The sequence below is a fragment of the Strigops habroptila genome, chromosome 12 (assembly GCF_004027225.2).
Source record: "Strigops habroptila isolate Jane chromosome 12, bStrHab1.2.pri, whole genome shotgun sequence".
Lineage (NCBI taxonomy): Eukaryota > Metazoa > Chordata > Aves > Psittaciformes > Psittacidae > Strigops > Strigops habroptila.
This window is the reverse complement of record NC_044288.2, coordinates 10883318-10900902: the sequence shown is the minus strand read 5'-3', so window position 1 is coordinate 10900902 and position 17585 is coordinate 10883318. Positions and strand designations below refer to the sequence as shown.

At 41.5% G+C, this 17585-nt stretch overlaps 2 protein-coding genes across 3 annotated transcripts in view; one reads left to right on the top strand and one right to left on the bottom strand.

The window, feature by feature from the left end:
• The first annotated feature begins 1035 nt into the window (after positions 1-1035).
• Positions 1036-4535, top strand: SMIM32 (small integral membrane protein 32). The gene is made up of 2 exons (XM_030504824.1): positions 1036-1106; positions 1844-4535. Exon 2 carries the CDS (start codon positions 2558-2560, stop codon positions 2876-2878), a length of 321 nt encoding a protein of 106 aa, XP_030360684.1. The 5' UTR covers positions 1036-1106; positions 1844-2557; the 3' UTR covers positions 2879-4535.
• A 5228-nt stretch (positions 4536-9763) lies between these two features.
• The window catches only part of SMAD5 (SMAD family member 5), a 36030-nt gene continuing 28208 nt past the window's right edge, over positions 9764-17585 (bottom strand). For both annotated transcript variants that reach the window (XM_030504442.1, XM_030504441.1), the window contains exons 5-7: positions 17159-17380; positions 14415-14671; positions 9764-13480 (exon numbers count right to left, since the gene is read on the bottom strand). In XM_030504442.1, coding sequence (XP_030360302.1) covers positions 13337-13480; positions 14415-14671; positions 17159-17380 — 623 coding nt within the window. In that variant the 3' untranslated portion in view covers positions 9764-13336. The remainder of the gene's footprint in view (positions 13481-14414; positions 14672-17158; positions 17381-17585) is intronic.

Genomic DNA, 17585 nt, shown 5'->3' with positions numbered 1-17585 from the left:
AGCCCTGGCAGAGCCCTTCCTTCTCCTCCTCTGCCTAGATTGACTCCGAGCCATCAAACAAAGCACCATGGGGCTGCCCAAAACCACACTTTGTGCAGTCGGAAAATGCACCCACAACTACAACATCCTGTGCATCTTTTGTAGTATTTCCCCGCCTCTTGCAGAGTTGGCAACATTCACAGAGAATCTGTTTATAACAAACTTTTGGCTGAAATATGTGAAGCATTAAGACTGCCCAGACTATTTGCAGCACTCAACCCCCCCCGATGCCCTCCTGCTTTTCCTACAGACTAATAGAAACAACAAAGTAAATTACTAAAGATGCAAAGTTTAACCAAACTCAAACACAGATGAGGGATGAGAGCACTGAAGATGGGATCGTCCAGCTTTGCAGCCAGCCACCTCATGCTGCTCAAAACTCCTATTTCAAAGAGACATGACAGATAAAACAGTCGCGAACTGTATTAGCTTTATGACTCTGTTGACTTTTCCAAGCTGCCTGCCTGCCTCGGTGTCCTGTTCTTTGAACCCACACAGAGTAAATAGGTGTAACTGCTGTGGCTGTGCGGGCAGGAGACGTGTCCCCAGGAGGAATGTTATTAGGTACAAGCAGGGAAAGTCTCCTCCAGGCATTGGAGACAACTGCATGCGGAAGGGCCAGCTCACTGAGGCTGAAAAAGGATGGAGGGGAACAAAGAATCAGGAAAACCTTCAAAACTTGTGAATTCAAAAGGTCCCCGAGACTCAGAGGTACACACACAGGTAGCGGCTTCTCCGAGGGCAGATGCATAAGGATGTGAACAGAGATGCGACAGCCTTCAACCGCCCCAGCACACTGGACGCACAAGGGGTTTAACTGCAGTGCCTGGAGCTTGGCAGGAGATGAAGAACACGCTGACCAAGGCCTCAGAGGGTGCTTCCCTGTACCAGACACTTCATTTAAATCTAACTGACCAGGAGATTTCTCCTCTCCCCATTCTCCTTCTCCCTGCAGGAACATTTATTACGCTAAGTGAAACATTTAACCACCCGGGACCGCTGCCTGCAGTAGCTCATCATAAGCAGCTTTAGTGGTTGCTTGGATCAGCACCCTGGGACTGCAGAAGGTGTTTCACCCTTTCCCCTGCTTAGTTCCCAAGCTCTCCTCTCTTCCCCCCTCTTTTCACCCCCTGGCTTTGTCCCCTGTCCCCTTTTTCAAGTGCAATGTGTTGATATAGAAGTATGAACAGTGCTTATCTGATGCAGGGGAGTGCGAGAGCTGGCGAGCGGCCAGCAGCTAATAGCAGCATAAAAGCAATTTGATGGGAAAAGAGAATTAACATGTTAATTGTCGGGCTGGAGAGGGTGCTGGGGACCAACCAGAAGGGAGGGAAGTGAAGAAAAGAGACATTTTCTGGTTACAATAAAGGTCTGAGGGAGACAGGCAGGTTTTGAGGCAATTTTCTTCCTTTTTGTCCCGTTCTCTACTGCCCTCCCCCAGCTCAAAACCTCTACCCAGAGCCTGAGGCACTCACAGGGATTTATCAGGAGATCTCTTCCTTTCTAGCATCGTGTCACTGCCAGATGCACCACGGGCTGCAGAGCGGTCGGCACCACTGTGCATAGTTCTCCCCTTCCCACGGTAGCAAGTGACGCTGCGGTGGAGCTTCTGTCAGGGGAGAAAAGTGATGTTTGACAGAGCCCTGCACAGTCCCACCTCGCAGCTCGAGCCGAGGGCACTGGGGAGGTTTCCAAAGCACTGACCCTCCCTTCCATCCCCAGGGAGGCTTTTTTTGGTGTTTCTTTTCTAAACAAAGGGACAGTGGTTGATTTATCTTCTTCTTTTTACATTTATTTTTCTCAGAGCAGTAGAAAGGAATGCCTGGAAAGATCAAGCAGGAAGCTCAGCTGCTTTAACATTGGCTCCACAGCTCGCCGTTAACTGGGATTAAAGAAAGTCAACTAATGCTTCACAGCACCGGGATTTCAACAGCACAGAGCCTCCTGAGGCAGAGAACCGCGACGGCAAATCCAGCAGGATCTCAAAGCAGCAGCTGCCTCTCCCCACGGATGCCATTTAACCCTGGATTTGTGAGCATCCCACTTTGCAAAATCAGCTGGAAATCCATTGTGCCTTCTCTTGATGGACGGTGAGTGCTGCCAGCCAAAGCCTGGGCTCCACACTGCCCAGCTGCCACCACCAGGGCTGGGATAGGGAGAGCCTTTTCCCATGCAAGGGGCTCCCGGCAGATTCCCGGAGCTCCCAGCCCATCCCGGCTGACCAGCAGATGATCCAGAGTGTTTCCCTACGAGAGGTGTGCTGGGGGAACGAAGGCCAGGACACGAGGTACCTGTATCATTTTGTGATTCATATTTGTGGGTGAATGCTGTAAATATGAGCCAAGAAGATTTAAAAGAGAGTCCCTGAGCCACGCAAGTGAATTCATTTGCTTTTAGACAAAATGCGGCTGGTTTTCAGCCTTTTACAAGCAGGAACATTATTTCTTTCCTATGCCAAAGACTGACTGCATTTGCTCTCCTGCTTTACTTCTACCGTGGAGGATATTTAAGCAAGAACATGTATAGTGAATTGCTAAATTCAACCAGTGCCACTGAAGCTCACCTCATCATTCAGACCAACACGCCCTACCTGAGCAGCACACCGAGACCCGTGAGCTCCTCAGCTTTCTACATGTCCACAGCCCGGGTGTTAAAAGAAGGGGAAATAAATAAGCCAGACCTGGTGACTTACATCATCCTGTTTTTCTTTCTGTTCTTGACTGTGACATTCATTGTGCTCTTCATTAACTGCCAGCTGAAAAACTCTTTCTTTGCTACTCTTCCTTACGACAGATCGCTCAGAGAAGCCAAGAGCCCGTGGAGGACACAAGCTGTCTGACACTAGAGAGCAACGATGGGTTACAACAGTAGCAGGCACCAGAACCCCCGCGCAATAAGGCATTATCTCCATGTGTTGCTGAATGGATGTGACCCTCTTTAGAGTAATAGGCGGCATCGCAGGAAAAGATTGCCGAGAAATATCCTGTGTGCAAATGGGAATAGCTGTAAATAAAAAGCTCTGTTATGAACTCGATAGAATGCTTTAGCTAATTTACACAGTTTTGTGCTACAAAATCGCCCCGTGATTCCAGATTAAGCTCTATATGTATGCAAATGTCATCATCCACCCATTCAGTGTCCATACAAGGATATTTGCATTAACAACCATCTCTGATTTGGGCATCTGGTGGAGCTTGTTACCCGTGTTTATGAAACCATAGCATCAAATGTAAAAAACCCACAGTATATTTACCTAACGGTTCCACGCTGAGGGTATGAGTTTACTTTCCAGACCCATTTCTCTCCACTGCTGCTGTAATGCAGTGGGAGTCCTGCCAGGCAGGAGGAGGGAAGGAAAAATATTTATTTAGACTTTTGATTGTGATTCTGTTAAGATTGGGGGTTTTAATGTTTTACTGCATCATCGATCAGGTTTGAAGTTACCAGTTATGTGAACCACTAAATACTTGAAGGAATTTTGCCTTCAACTTTCTTTAGCTACAAAGGAAATTGTTTGCCAGGGCATGAAACCAAAATAATCAGGATGGGGAGAAGGAAGGAGAGAAAATAAATATCATTAATAGTATGCAAACTAATGAAAGAGGAGAGCAGAGTGCTCCGAGTTCTGTACAAAGCAGGTAACTTCTGCAAGCCATAAACCACAGTTCTACAGGAATAGTTGCTTTAATGCACAATACCCCCACTCCTTGCTCTTTATATAAACCTAGCATGATTAGAAGCATGCTTTATCAATACAGTAACAGCTTGATTCAACACTGATTGCCAGAAAACCCCACTATTTCATATTACTAGCTATCCCACTTTGTCTAAAAGCTTCTGCTTAACCTTGTTAGCTGACATGCTATTCTACAGATGCTGATTTCTAGCAATCTTGCAGTTACAGCGCATTTCCCACTTGTATTTCCCCAGAAATGGCGGGCAAAGGGCTTTTCTTTTAAGCCCAGTGGCTCAACATGCAACCAAATTGCAGCTCTCCCGAAATCCAGAGTCCTACACTCTATTTTTGCTAGCGGATCATCTATCACAGGAATGGGGTTCGAGTTGTGTCAGCCGCTGTGCCCCTAAATCTGTTCTTAACATGCAAAGTACAGCAGACGTGCTGTGTGTATATATGTACATAACTGATTTAACCTAAATGAGATTTTACAATGCAATTACACCATACTTGCACTCGAGCACACAGACAAAATGCATATGTACAGGAGCCTGTTTGCAAGCTTTTTTTACACTGAAATGGCACAGTTGATAACACTTCCATGTCATTGTCTTGGTTACCATGTTTTATTCTGCTCAAGTGAGTTAAACTACTCAACAACAGGCTGAAATATTTTATTCCTTGATAGGTGGCCAATTTTGATCTCCTCTGAACCAAATTTAAGCGGTGTGATTCCAAGCAATTACTCTAATGTAGAAAGCGAGAATAAATTCAAGTGTGTTTCTCTCAGCCCTTTTTGAATAAATCAAGTTTTATCAAATCAGGAATTTCTGATTTATTTTGAAGTAACAACAGCTTGTTTTCAGCCACCAGCCTTAATGAGTTTGCTCTAAGAATTCCTGCTGGCAAAAGCCTCAGAATCTGATCGAGCACGTGTTGCATTGCACCCTTTATCGAAATAAATGTTCAAGAACAACCCAGGAATAATCTGACTTTTCTCCACAGCTTAATAGTTGGAATAATACCCCAGAAGAACCTGTCACACTTGGAGTGCTAGCTGATTTATCCAGAAAGCTTTTGTGCATGCCCTCTGTTGCTCTTGTTGATACTCAGAATCATTTCTATTGCAGAGGAAAGTTCTATTAAGGACTTTTTAACGATTGTATGAAACATTATTTATAGAAAACATCTGCTATATGCTCTTTTACCAGAACCAAAATTCAAGCTGACCACAAAATCCACTTCCCAACCACAAGCATGCCAGAGGGACCAATGGGCATTTATTGACTTCTTGTAACTGGTTTGTTAGGTGCATGACACACACGGGGCCCCAAATGCTCACTCCATCCCTTCCCTTCGCCTTCTGCCAGTCACACTCCTGCCCCTGGCACAAATACACCATTCACTGGGTCTTTAGAGCAATGCCTTCCCAAAAAGCCTCTTAGCACCTGCAGCAGCCCCCTCCGAATGGTTTCTCTTCAAGCGGACTGGAGGTCAACGTACTGAAACACGAAAGACAAGTGAAACACCAGAAATGTGGGACATGGTGCTATGAGAAGCAGGGTGGCCCCAGCTCAGAGAAGCTTTTAATTACATGCTTTGCTTTCAAAAGATGAGTAGCTCCCATAAAGCTTCGGAGAGCATCTGTACGCTTAAAATACACGGCCATGTGCTGTGCTGCATCACAACCTGCGTGTTAAATAGGGGTTTAACTCTTCTCCCTCTGAGCCAGGGAAACAACTCACCACTTCCACCTGGAAGCAGTGAGACCTTTTGTATCTGATGCTACCCTTCCCATGGATTACTGCTGTATTTCAGTGTGTTGGCTTTAATCTCTTAGTCCACAGATGGTTTTGAACCAGCTACCCACAGGGAGTTTGCTGCAGCACTGGTGCTGAGTAACCAAGGAGGAGCTGCCAGCGCAATGCTCCTCTGCAAGAGCACCCCAAAATTGGGGGCTCATTCATCCAATTGCTCTGCCTGAACACTGGGTTCATCAACACTCTGGGGACCCAGCAGGACCCATCTTTCCTCTCACATTTCCCACCCATAGGTGGGCTTTTCTATGGGCGTTCGCCCTCCTGCATTTCCCTTTCCCTCAAGCAACAACCAGGGGCCGAGCTTTTTCCACACCCAACGCCACACGGCCATCACAACTGATCCTGGACAAGTCTATCAAACTACACAGCAAGGCAAAAGGCAAAGAATAAATCCCAAAAGCTAAATATTTCACGCCTACTTGGGGTGCCTCAGGTTGTTAATTACCCGGGTTCTACAGGGCAAAGCAGAAAGCAAAGCTGCACAGCATGATCCTGCATCCTTAACTTGTACTTCCAGGTTTAACATACTATATTTACCTCTGATTTCTTACTGGAAACTTAAGGAGAATTCCATCTATAAAGATCAGCTTTTAAATATCAGCCAAAAAAACCCAGATCTTGCCTGGCAACATGTCTCTGCTGGGATAGATCTCCTGCCTCCACAGTTTTTAAATTAACTAATTAAATTTTAGACTGATTTCTTTTGTTCTACACAAAACATATCGTTACATATTTCAATGCTGTATGTTGCTAGTGGCTGCAATGCTGGTTTTTAACTGGATGCCCAAAATGCCCTACAACCACATTTACCAGCTGATGAAACTGCAGCCCCGGACTTACCTTTAGAAGCACAGAACAGGAGAATTAAGAGAATCCCAAACTGGACTTTCACTTGGGTTTGCACTCATCCAGAGCTCAAAAATGGTGTTCACAGATTTATTTGTAGAGCACACTCGAGCATGTGGCCCCATCAGGCAGGTAATAGTATATTCAAAAAGAATCTGATGCAAACTGCCCAGATATTGTAAAGCACGAAAACACTTATCACAGGGGTATTGTACGTGTTTGTGCTGTCTTGTATTAAGGTTTGCTCCCTGTTTTGAAGTGATGTACCACTAGAACTCCACCAGCCTAGAAACAAGACTCAGCGGAGACCTTATCCACATGTCCCAGTATTTAAAGGGTGGCTGCAAAGAAGATGTAGACTCCCTTTTTACAAGTAGTTATATGGAATAGAGGGGTGACGGGCACGAGTTACTCCTGGGGAGACTCCGACTGGACACGAGGAAAATTTTCCACAGCAAGAACAACCAGCCATTGGCATAATCTCCCCAGGGAAGTGGTGGACACTGTTAAGATCCAGTGGGCAAGGTGCTGGGACATCCAGCCTAGGTCGTATTTTGCCTAGAAAGGGTGGACCAGATGATCCTTGTGCTCTATGATTCTATGATCAGCTAGAGGCTTCTTATTTGGTATCTTAAGGTCAAGTCCTTTGACTGTGCTGGACTTTGAAGACTACACAGTGTGGTTTTAGACGAAAATAACCCTAAATATAGAAACAGGAGGCAAAACTAAAAAAGCCAGACAGTGTGGTTTAGTCTACCTGCAACAAACGGCTGGCACATCCCTCTGTTTTGACTTCTGCTGTTCCCACGGGAAGCCTGGGGACAGATGCTAAACAGCTTGCACAAGTCTCAAACCTCCACTCCACAGCTTGTGCAGGCTTCACTTTTCAGTCTAAGTAAGCTGCTTTCCAGCGTGCACCTTCCTTCTGATTCACTATTACATTTGCAAGTGGTTGGAGTGAGAATTCACACTACAGAGCTACAGAAAACCATCTCTGCTGTGCCTGTATGATAAAAACACATAGGATGATAATTCTTTACTTCAAAGTTAACACACAGATAGCCAAAAGTAAGGGGAATGATTATTGCTGTTCAATGTCACCCACCCAAAGTGCTAAGAAAGGCTGACCAGCACAAGCCACAGCTAATTGAGCATTAAGATGATGAACTATCTAAAACCATTTACATTTAACTGAGTGGCTGACAATTCACAGGTACTTTGGGACCTTTTACACATGCCTCAGCACACACAGCAGATAGCCTGTTCTGCATCCTAAATCAGAAGATTAACATTGCTTAAGATTCCAGTGGAAACTAGAGCCAGTACCATCACTGAGTGTAGTCTGGTTTTTTTATTTTAGCAGGGTCTGGAAAACACAAGCTCTGAATCACACAGGCCAAAGCACAAAATTTGGCAAGTTAAATGGAATCAGCATTTCCACGATAAAGCTATTTAGAAAAGCCTGATTTAGTGCACTGCCGTGACGCTCCAATCACCAGCGTCCTCTGACTACAGTATCTATAGCAAAAGTAACTTTCCAAGTTTTCCTACTTGGAATTTCTATGAACTAGATTATCATATAGATGAGTAGGATTTCTTGGGATGGTGTCAGACAAGGAACAGTCCTTGGCTACAACAGGGCAGGGAGCACTCCAGGACAAGAAAGGCTGATTTCTCTTGGCACAAGGTACATACAGGACACCCAGCTTTAAATGCCAGCGAGATATTTGCTTTTTACCTAGCAGTGAATAGAAGTAGCCTCTGACTCATTTAACACACAATGCAGGTTGGAATCGGGTGAAGAGGTTTTGCCCAAACCTTTTATTTCCCCCTCTGAAAAAAAAATAAATTAACAACTTCACAGGTCACTTTGACTGGTTACTCACAGAGATGTATTTGCCAACTGTTACTACACATCTAAATTCCCCAGAGAGAAAGACTAGTAAGGTTAACAAAACCTCTTCAATCTATAAAAGATTTCATTTGCTTTTACTTATATAGAAAGCTATTAATAATTCCATATAAAGTTTCTGGAAAGTCGAAAAGCCACTGCAACACTTCATTTGGATGTTACAAGTTAAACTGTATCATCTAGGTAATACTGTCACAGTAAATCTATGAGCTTTACATGGCAATCCTTGTTTTGGAAGTAAAACCATCAAAATTGTATCAGGACATATATATATAATATAACAAACTAGTACCTGAGTGATTGGATCCTCCTTAGTATAGTGCAGTTGCACATTCAGAGGAAAACACCCCTATTATTGTTGAGAAGATGAGAGAACTTCGGAGTGTCACTGCACCGTGGCAATCTGCTGGCCAAATTAAAGCCCAAAGCAGGCAGCACACACAGGATGAAGCAGTGTCAGCACTTTTGTCTCAGTATTGTACTAAGCAAGCAATTTGTCCTTTCTGTAGTTCACAGAATCACAGAATGATTGGAATTGGAAGTGACCTTAAGAGATCATCTGGTTCTTAAATGGGTATCCCTGTGGGATTGGGATTCAGTATTTTTATACTCATCTTACCCAAAAAAGAAAGATTTCTTTTCATTTATGCACTCCACCAATTACTGTTTCAACCTTTACTTCTGTAGTATCTTGGTAAACGAGAGAAGAGTTTTTTATTCCTCAATCTTAAAAATTAAAGCAAACAGAGAGTAAAAGAACAGCTCACTAAACTTCTCCTAAATTCTCGTTTTACTGGAACAGTACGAGGACATTCAAAGAAAGACCTTCATTTCAATGACAAGGCTATCAGGTTAGAGGCCATCAGTTTAAAGCTCTACACATCCAGACATGATGATGGTTGTTTAAAAACGTTAAGGTCAGCCACAAGGGTAAAAAAACCCAAACAAAACCCCAACCACCCCCTACACAATCAGCGCTGTTGAAGTCTTACAGATACACTTTTGTACTGCAGGTTTTGTATTACCAAAATGCTGTAGAGAAGTGTTTGTAAGACCTCACCTGTACGAGGAGGAGTATGTACATGATAAGGCATCAGCACCGAGTTACAAGAAGTCATAAATCAGCCCTTGCAAACAAGTATTTCGGACGTACGGAGTTACAGAGAAAGGAAATGAGGAAAATCGGTGGGTTTTTTTGTTTTGTTTATTGAAATATGAGCAGCAGTATGCAAAAAATATCTTTAAAAACGTAACATAGCAAAACCTAATCATTTAAAATTAACAAAATAAAAAGATGTTTAGAGTTAAATGAAAAAAACTCATTGCTAGAACTGTGTTTCCTACAATGTAAACAAAAAGCATAAAGGTTATGCTTGCAACAAACACAGAAGCAGGTTTATGGAGCAGCACAATAAAGCAACATTATGTTGTAATTTGATGGTTTGGTCTATTGATTTGAATTCAGAATGGGACACCTTCCTAAAACACAACTATAAAAAGTTAGTCACATGTTTGTCTTTTGAAGCAAAACATGTGGGTTGGTGCTTTTGTCCTAAAATCCATCACTAGCAACACTTTGGGGCAACTAAAACAATAACCTGAAGACAAGTTTGTATTTTAAAGTAGGGAGAAAGCCTGACACATTTTAGTGTTCTCTAGACTTATGCTGCAAGAAAATCTGCCCAAGAATTGACAACTTTCACACTGTGGTATTGTGGGGAGAGGAAAAAAAATCATAGCTTCAAGCAAAACCAATTCTGTATCAAATGATAACACATGGGCTGGTTTATCACTCTTTTGACTAATGGCTGTTCTGTTAGATTTGTCTCTCATCAGTCAGTCATACTAGAAAGTTGTATTTTGGTCCTATAGATACTCTAACCCAATGTCATCCCTTCATGTACAACTACTTCATGCCTAATGCAATTAAATGAATGTAATACTTATGCAAGGCACTGGACTGACTGCCAGCAAGGCTGAAGTCCTCTAAGGAGGAATATCCAAGCTACTATCTCATCTCAGTGACTATAAAAGCAAACCCAGAAAGAACTTCAGTATAAGGCTGTTCTAGGCTATTTGCTGGTATTGCCAAAGCTGTTAGTTAATGCTGTGGTCGGTGCAAAGTAGAAAGATGCCCAAAAAGGAAATACTTACACTACAAAAGCCAAAACAGTTTTCACTGAAGAGTAACATCAGTCTAAGCTGGGCTACACTAGAAAGGCTCCATTCTCCACTACCACACTACTGGCTGGTGCAGTTTCTCCATCCCTCCATCTAGATCAAGAAATGACTTACACACAAGTATGCTGCAACAGAAGCAGCGCTTTCTGATATCACTATGCTTAAACCATCACTTGGGTCAAACAATTCTCCATCCAATCCACCCATGCACTGATAGAGGAATTTTATATCAGCAGCACAGTTGAACTAAACATGATTAGGAACACCAGGAACCAGTAGCACACATTTGTTAACTAGAAAGCTCTCAAAAAATCCTTCTTAAAAGGAACAGAGTGTAGAACATAGACAAATCTTACTGGGTCTGCTCCTGCAAGCCTACCCTGGTAAAATCAGCAGTCACAAGGATATTCCCATCACTGCATATATTACAGTTCAGGACTATGTACACAGACAAATGCCAGAGCACTGTAGTACTTAATGACAGCATCAGAAGTGGGTTAACTGGATATTATTGCAGAAATTATGGTTCAGTGCATGGGTAGCCAATCTAACCACAATACTAGCACTAAGCACCAGCTTTGGCTCATGAACACCCCACTTCAGCAGCCATTCTTGAGTCATTTCGTTGGCCACATCTAAACACACAAGTGAACAGCAGAGATGAAGCCAAGTGAGAAACATTTTGGATAAAGTAAAACCTTGTACCTACAACTGAGATCGTTCCTTAATCCAATGTGCCATGACATTATAAAAGCTAGTCAAGAAAAAGATCCTGTAGTGTAAAATACACATATTCAGCAACTTGGCAAAATAAAAGCCTGATCCTGTGGCCAACTGACTTCACATCTTATTCGATCGAAAGAACCATCTCCGGGTTGCAGCTCCAAAGAATGAAAGAGAAAACCCCAAAGGTGAGTGGCAAATCATGTTCTTCCCCTTCTCCTGAGCATTCACTTGCTTGGTTTTGAACACACTTGAGAAACTGCTTAAAAAACACCAAACCCCCAAAAAATAAACTACCAAAGTAATACAGAAATTCCTGTACAAGAGAACATCAGGGTTCTGTAGAAGTGTTACAGTTTATTCCTTTAAGGCATTTTATAAGAAACATTTTAATGACACGTAAACAATTTCATTTCTTTAAGATCATTTGTTACTTAGGTACCATACGATGCTTGATTTCCATGTCATTCAATAGAAGACACCAGAACGTGTGTAAGCAATCAATGTCTCAGGATTGCAGTAATTAACTGCTACACATCTTTGAATAAGTATTTGCATTTTAGAGTTTTCAGCCTCTCCCCCAAATGCTGAACCCTTTTCTGAAGAGGTGAATCAGGATAGTGAAAAAGGAGGGTGAGAAGGTAAAAAATATGATAGGTCTTTTTCTGCATGCAAAGAGATTTTGTATATAATTCACTTTAATTCTCTTAGAATATTTCTTTCAGCCTCCTTTTTTATTATTTAAAGGGGAAATATATGCATATGTTGTTTAACTGATTTCTTTTAGTGTTTAGTACAGTGTTTAAATTCTCTACTGAGTAATACAACAGCACAGGCAACAGGATTCCTTACATGTGAGAGAGAAATTTCATCATCATATTAATGCAGTCCTTCCATCCCATAAAGCTGCCAACTACAGTTACGAGTCTTCCGACTGAACACCTGCCATCAGGGACAGGATCAAGACCACTGTTTCACGTAGGCTACAAAGAAGTGATTACTTTTGGTCATTACCAACGGGTCTGTATTAAATTACATGATCTGGAAGTAAAAGCTTCTGCAATCAGTTACTAATTTGCTAAGCCACTCACAGTCTTCAAAGAGACTCAAACTCATACTGAAAGTGAATTAAATACAGTGTAATCACTAATACTGCGTAATGTCTACGGAGAGATTAAAAAGGCCTAACACAGATCAATGCCAGACAGGTAAAATAAACAGCTAGAACACCAAAAAGAGAACAAAAAAAAACAACTTATTCCTTCCAAAAAGTAGTAAGCACTGCCATTTACAAATAGTAGTGTTTATGTTAAAATAGAGAAGGGTACCTAAAAAGAAATAGCCTTGGCAACCAAATCCAAACGGCATGAGTGTAAATCAAAGCAAAACAAGGATTATTACTCCAGAAACGTGCAAGATGTTTACCTTGTATTGATTACTATTGAAAACGGTGGTTAAAAGAGAGATTACAAAACTGAAGTGGGAAAAAGGCTAAGAACTGCTATTCTGCATTAATACAAAGTGTGTTTATGACAGCATTTTCCAAAAGACAATAAAAGTGTTTTTTTTACACCACTCCGAGATTTGTAAAAAGTATTTCATGTGTACACTTAAAAAAGAAAAGTCACATTGTTCAATCTGAGGCAAATTAGCCATGATAAAGTCTGATTTTGCTTATGACAGATGTCAACCTTAAGATGTTAAGCAACTATGCTAAAACTACAGCTTGCAAGCTGGAGCTGCACATGTTCAAACAGTAAAAAAATCCCAAACTATGATATGCATTTATTTGCTGAAGTCAGTCTTCATAATTCTTGTCCCTCCAGGACAAAAAGCATTTTCCAGTTAAGACATATGCCTGTAAGTTCTAGGGGAGGGAGGGGAAAAGTGTTCTGAATCTTTTCAATAGACTTTTTTCTTTTCCACCCTTAGGGCTCAACTGTCACTTAAGCATCACAAGAACAAATTGAAATGTAAAACTGATTAGCTATACACAATGGAATTGGTCACAAAGGGCTTTAAAAAAAGAAGTTAAACCGTAAGATCCATTCTCCATATAGCTCACAGTATCCACACTGGAAGTTTCACTAGAATTAGAATAAGTTCGCTAAAAATAAGGCTGAAGATAGAATTTCAGCACTATGAAACAGATGAGATGGGATTAAGAGGAGAACCCATTTGTGTAAGTACTTTATCCAGCCACTGGAGGGGCCCATGAAGGTGAATTTCTATCCAGCATGGGGTGCTCGTCACGTCTTGTCGGTGATATTCAGCTCCCCAGCCCTGTAAAAATGAACAACATGTTATCAATCAAGTTGAGGACATGCTTTCAAAATAACTGTACTAACAAGCAGCAGGAAATCATGTTCTAAGATACTTATCTGAAGGTAACTCACAATTTAGCAACACTCCTTATCTAAAGGAAAAAAACCTGAGGTTTGGAAGGAGTGGGAGGGAAGCTACACCTTGAAGCCTGAATCAAGTCTTACCTGCTACAGCCTCGAAGTGACTACCAGAGCTCCTCTTGGAGCACACTGCTGACTCAAGAATGACTTCTGGCTATGGCCACATCTTTTCTGTTTCTCCCTCCTGCTCCCTATCCTGTACACTCTCAAATTGAGCAATATTTATCACAACTGACAAAACAAATAAGATATCTTTTGGACAAGACGCAAAAAAACCCTGGAAGGCCCAAGTCTAGACTCTGGGCTAACTCTGAAATGGACAGCATCTTGATTAAACATGTTGAGAAAACACTACTGACAGTAAGAGCAGAGTCTGACTTCACAAATTCAAATCATGTCTTTTTTCCCCACAGTCAATTGTTTAAAACTTAATATCATCTCTTTGAAGGAGTTGCATTTCTTTCTGCAATCTCTTATGCTCCTCTCTACTGACACTCTTTTAGTGGTCTTATAATTCACTTTGTTCTTTCAAATTTAGAGCATGAGCTCAAATCTCCTTTAATAAAATTTTAACAATCACAATTAAATGCCTTTCCTGAACACTGAAGTAACTAGATAGCCAACATCCAATATAGCAATGTGTGCTTCTCCTTTCTTGCATTGATTTCCCTCTCCCCTAATTAACCATTTTCAACATAGTTATCATTGAAAAGAACCACAGCAGGTCAGAATAGCTTTGCTACCTTGTTACAGTGCTAATGAAATTACCGCTGAATACCCAAATCCACAATAGATATCGATGCCCTGTTTACCTTTACAAAGCTCATGCGAATGGTGCACATTTTGGTGAGCTCATACACTGCTTCAAATCCATGGTTGACAGACTGAGCTAAAAGCTGAGCAAATTCCTGATTGTTAAAGATTTTCAGACTGCATCCACTGGGAATCTTGCATACAGTCGTTGGATGAAAGCCATGGTGGTAGTTGCAGTTCCTGCTCTGTACAAATATGCTGCTGTCACTTAAACACTCAGCATAGACTTCTCCACCAACATAGTAGAGATGAACTCCTTGAAAACAAAAAGATAAAAACGTTTCAAATTACTTTTTCTTCCAAAAATATAGTACTTAATACAGCTCCCTCAAAACCAGAGACAACAAAGTACATTTTCTGTTTGAGGAGCTTTTCAGTAAAGCTCTTTTGCCCACACTATAACACACTTTCTCAATGCAAAACACAGTAGGCTTCATTGTACATCAGCCACTAGATGTCCTTCTCGCATCGACTACAGAATAGAATGAAAAACTACTGCCACACAACAGTTATTTCAAGCTATTTTCCTCGAGAACTTCTGCGGATTTTAAAACTCCAGTTTTGTAAAACAGGTGGCTTCTGCCTATGGCAATTCCAAAAGAAACAAAAGTGTCCTAGAGAAGGGGCAGTGACAGACATGAATGAGAAAATATATCCATGCTCTTGATTTTGAGTGTGTTTTTATGCAGTAAAAGAAGAGGTAACGCAATTAGCTGCACAACTTAAACACCATCAGGCTTTACAAACCTGATAATCAAAGTCCTTAGATTTTCACACCTGCCTGGATTCAGCTATGTAGGTAAGTGCTTCCCTCTCATTATGCACTGAAGCCTATATATCACTGCAGACTATCCTGTAGTTTGCCAGATGAGGCTGCAGCAAGTCAACAGATGCAAGTTAATCTTTCAGACAGCAGCAACTGTTGTGTACATTGCTAGATTTGCCTGGGACTATGGTAGGATGAAGGTTACACAGAGGAACCACTGGCTTCAACAACCATAGGCAGCTGTCAGAAAATCTGGGGTGGGCAAGAATGCATTTTCACCACACAATCTTATTTATTTAAAAAGACAGGGACTACCACTTGCTAACTAACATCTTCTGAGTAAAGACTTTCTGAAAGATCTCTGAAGAGGGCAGCTAGATAATATAACAGCCTGAGAAGAACAGAGGTACTTCTAATTGTGCACTGGATTATGCTTGATATCATGCTTGCAATGGAATACTACAGAAAAAAAGCTTATCAAGTAGGATTGGGTAGTTGTAAGGAGGCAAAAAACCCAGACCTTCCAAAAGCCATAAACAAACAATATTTGAATCCAAAACCCATAGAAGCATAGAAAGGTTTGGGTTGGAAGGGACCTTGGAAGGGTTCCAACCAGGGGAAGGTCTTCCACTAGAGCAGGTTGCTCGAAGCCCGTGTCCAACCTGGCCTTGAACACTGCCAGGGATGGGGCAGCCACAGCTTCTCTGGGCACCCTGTGCCAGCGCCTCAGCACCCTCACAGGGAACAACTTCTGCCTAAGATCTAAACTAAATCTTCTCAGAACTTTTACCATAAAGCAAATTTATTTTAATAATTAGTATTAAAGATGTAGACATATTAAAGCTCATTGCAGCCAATACTACTCTACAACATGATGCCGGGCCCTTGTTACACTTCTGACCTTAGGGAGATGCACTAGATTTCCCTGCCAGCACCATCAAAAGTGGTAAGCCAAAACAGAAGAACCTGACAAACCACCCACACCCCAGAAATCAGTTGCTCCCCTTCATATTATTAAATTTTCTTGGACAACAGCATTGCAAAGCCAAGTTCCAACAGATTAATATAACTTGTGGTCTCCAGATTATGTGAAAAAGTTTGCTGTATTTATAGTTGTTTCTAATTAAAAGACCATTAAGGGGCAGGATGGCTCTTGAACATGTATTACAAGTAACAGTGACCAACTGTACCGAAAGATCTTAGGTGTTAAAAAGGCCTCTATATGTGCAATAGAAACAGGGTTCTCTTCTCAGGACTTAGTTAGAAAAAACCGAGGTATTCAGAAAAGAACTACTACCTTTTAAGATAATCCAAGCACATTCCATCAAAGATGAAAACTGTGCATCTATATGTGCTATCAGCCAAACAGTATGGGAAAACTAGAAGATCTTGCAAAACCTGCTGTCTCCAGGAATCCCTCCCACACACAAACACACCCCATGGATCCACTCAGACAAATGAGCCCTTGCAGTTTTGCATTAGCACTTCAAAGTCCCGCTGACAACTCATGCAAGATACTTGAACATACTGTAGACAGCAGCGTAGTATCTTGCATGTACAACAAAAGGGAAAAAAAATCTATCTTTGATACACTGCGTAGTATGAAGAACTTGATTTAGGAAGAAGATATAACATAGATTACCAGAAATCCTGCAGTATTTCTTGGTGCTGAAACACAAAATTCTACATACAGACTACCACCAGCCATAACAAACAAGCCCCTATGACAATATAGTGTGGTAAGGAAGAGGTAATATTTAATCTTTTAAATTAAAGCCAAAGAAAAATGTGTGCGATTCCCAATTAGAACCAAACCATGCTTAAGGAAATCGTGTTCTGATACCAGAGTGGTAGATAACATATCACAGACGACTTCTACTATTCTTATCTGAGAATAATCATTGCTGCAGCATACAGATGTTCAAATAAAACCAAGGACTTCACTTCATAATCATGCATAACACAACTGAGCTTTACCTTTTCCAATGTGTCGTCTAGTGTTCTCGATTGTCGAGTTGCGATTAACGTTGGAGAGCAAACCTAAGCAGAACCTGTTTTTGTTATTGGAGGGATCTGTAAACCCATCTACTAAGACACTCGTAGAAGATGCATGAAAAGCCTCCCCAACACGATTATTTAGCTCGTAATACACGATGGAACACCAGTGTTTGGGTTCTTCATAGGCAACAGGCTGAACATCTGAAAACAGGCAAAATGGAAACATCAGTGTACATAAGGGTTAAAATATTAAATCTCAAACTGTAAAGCAGACCTTCCAGTGTATCACCAGGTAAGTAAAAGCTTAGTCAACAGTTATGATGGGCAAGAACTGGCCTGATCAAGATCTTTAGGATTTTTACTTTCATGCTTTCTATAACTTGTCTGCTGATATTATAATATTTTC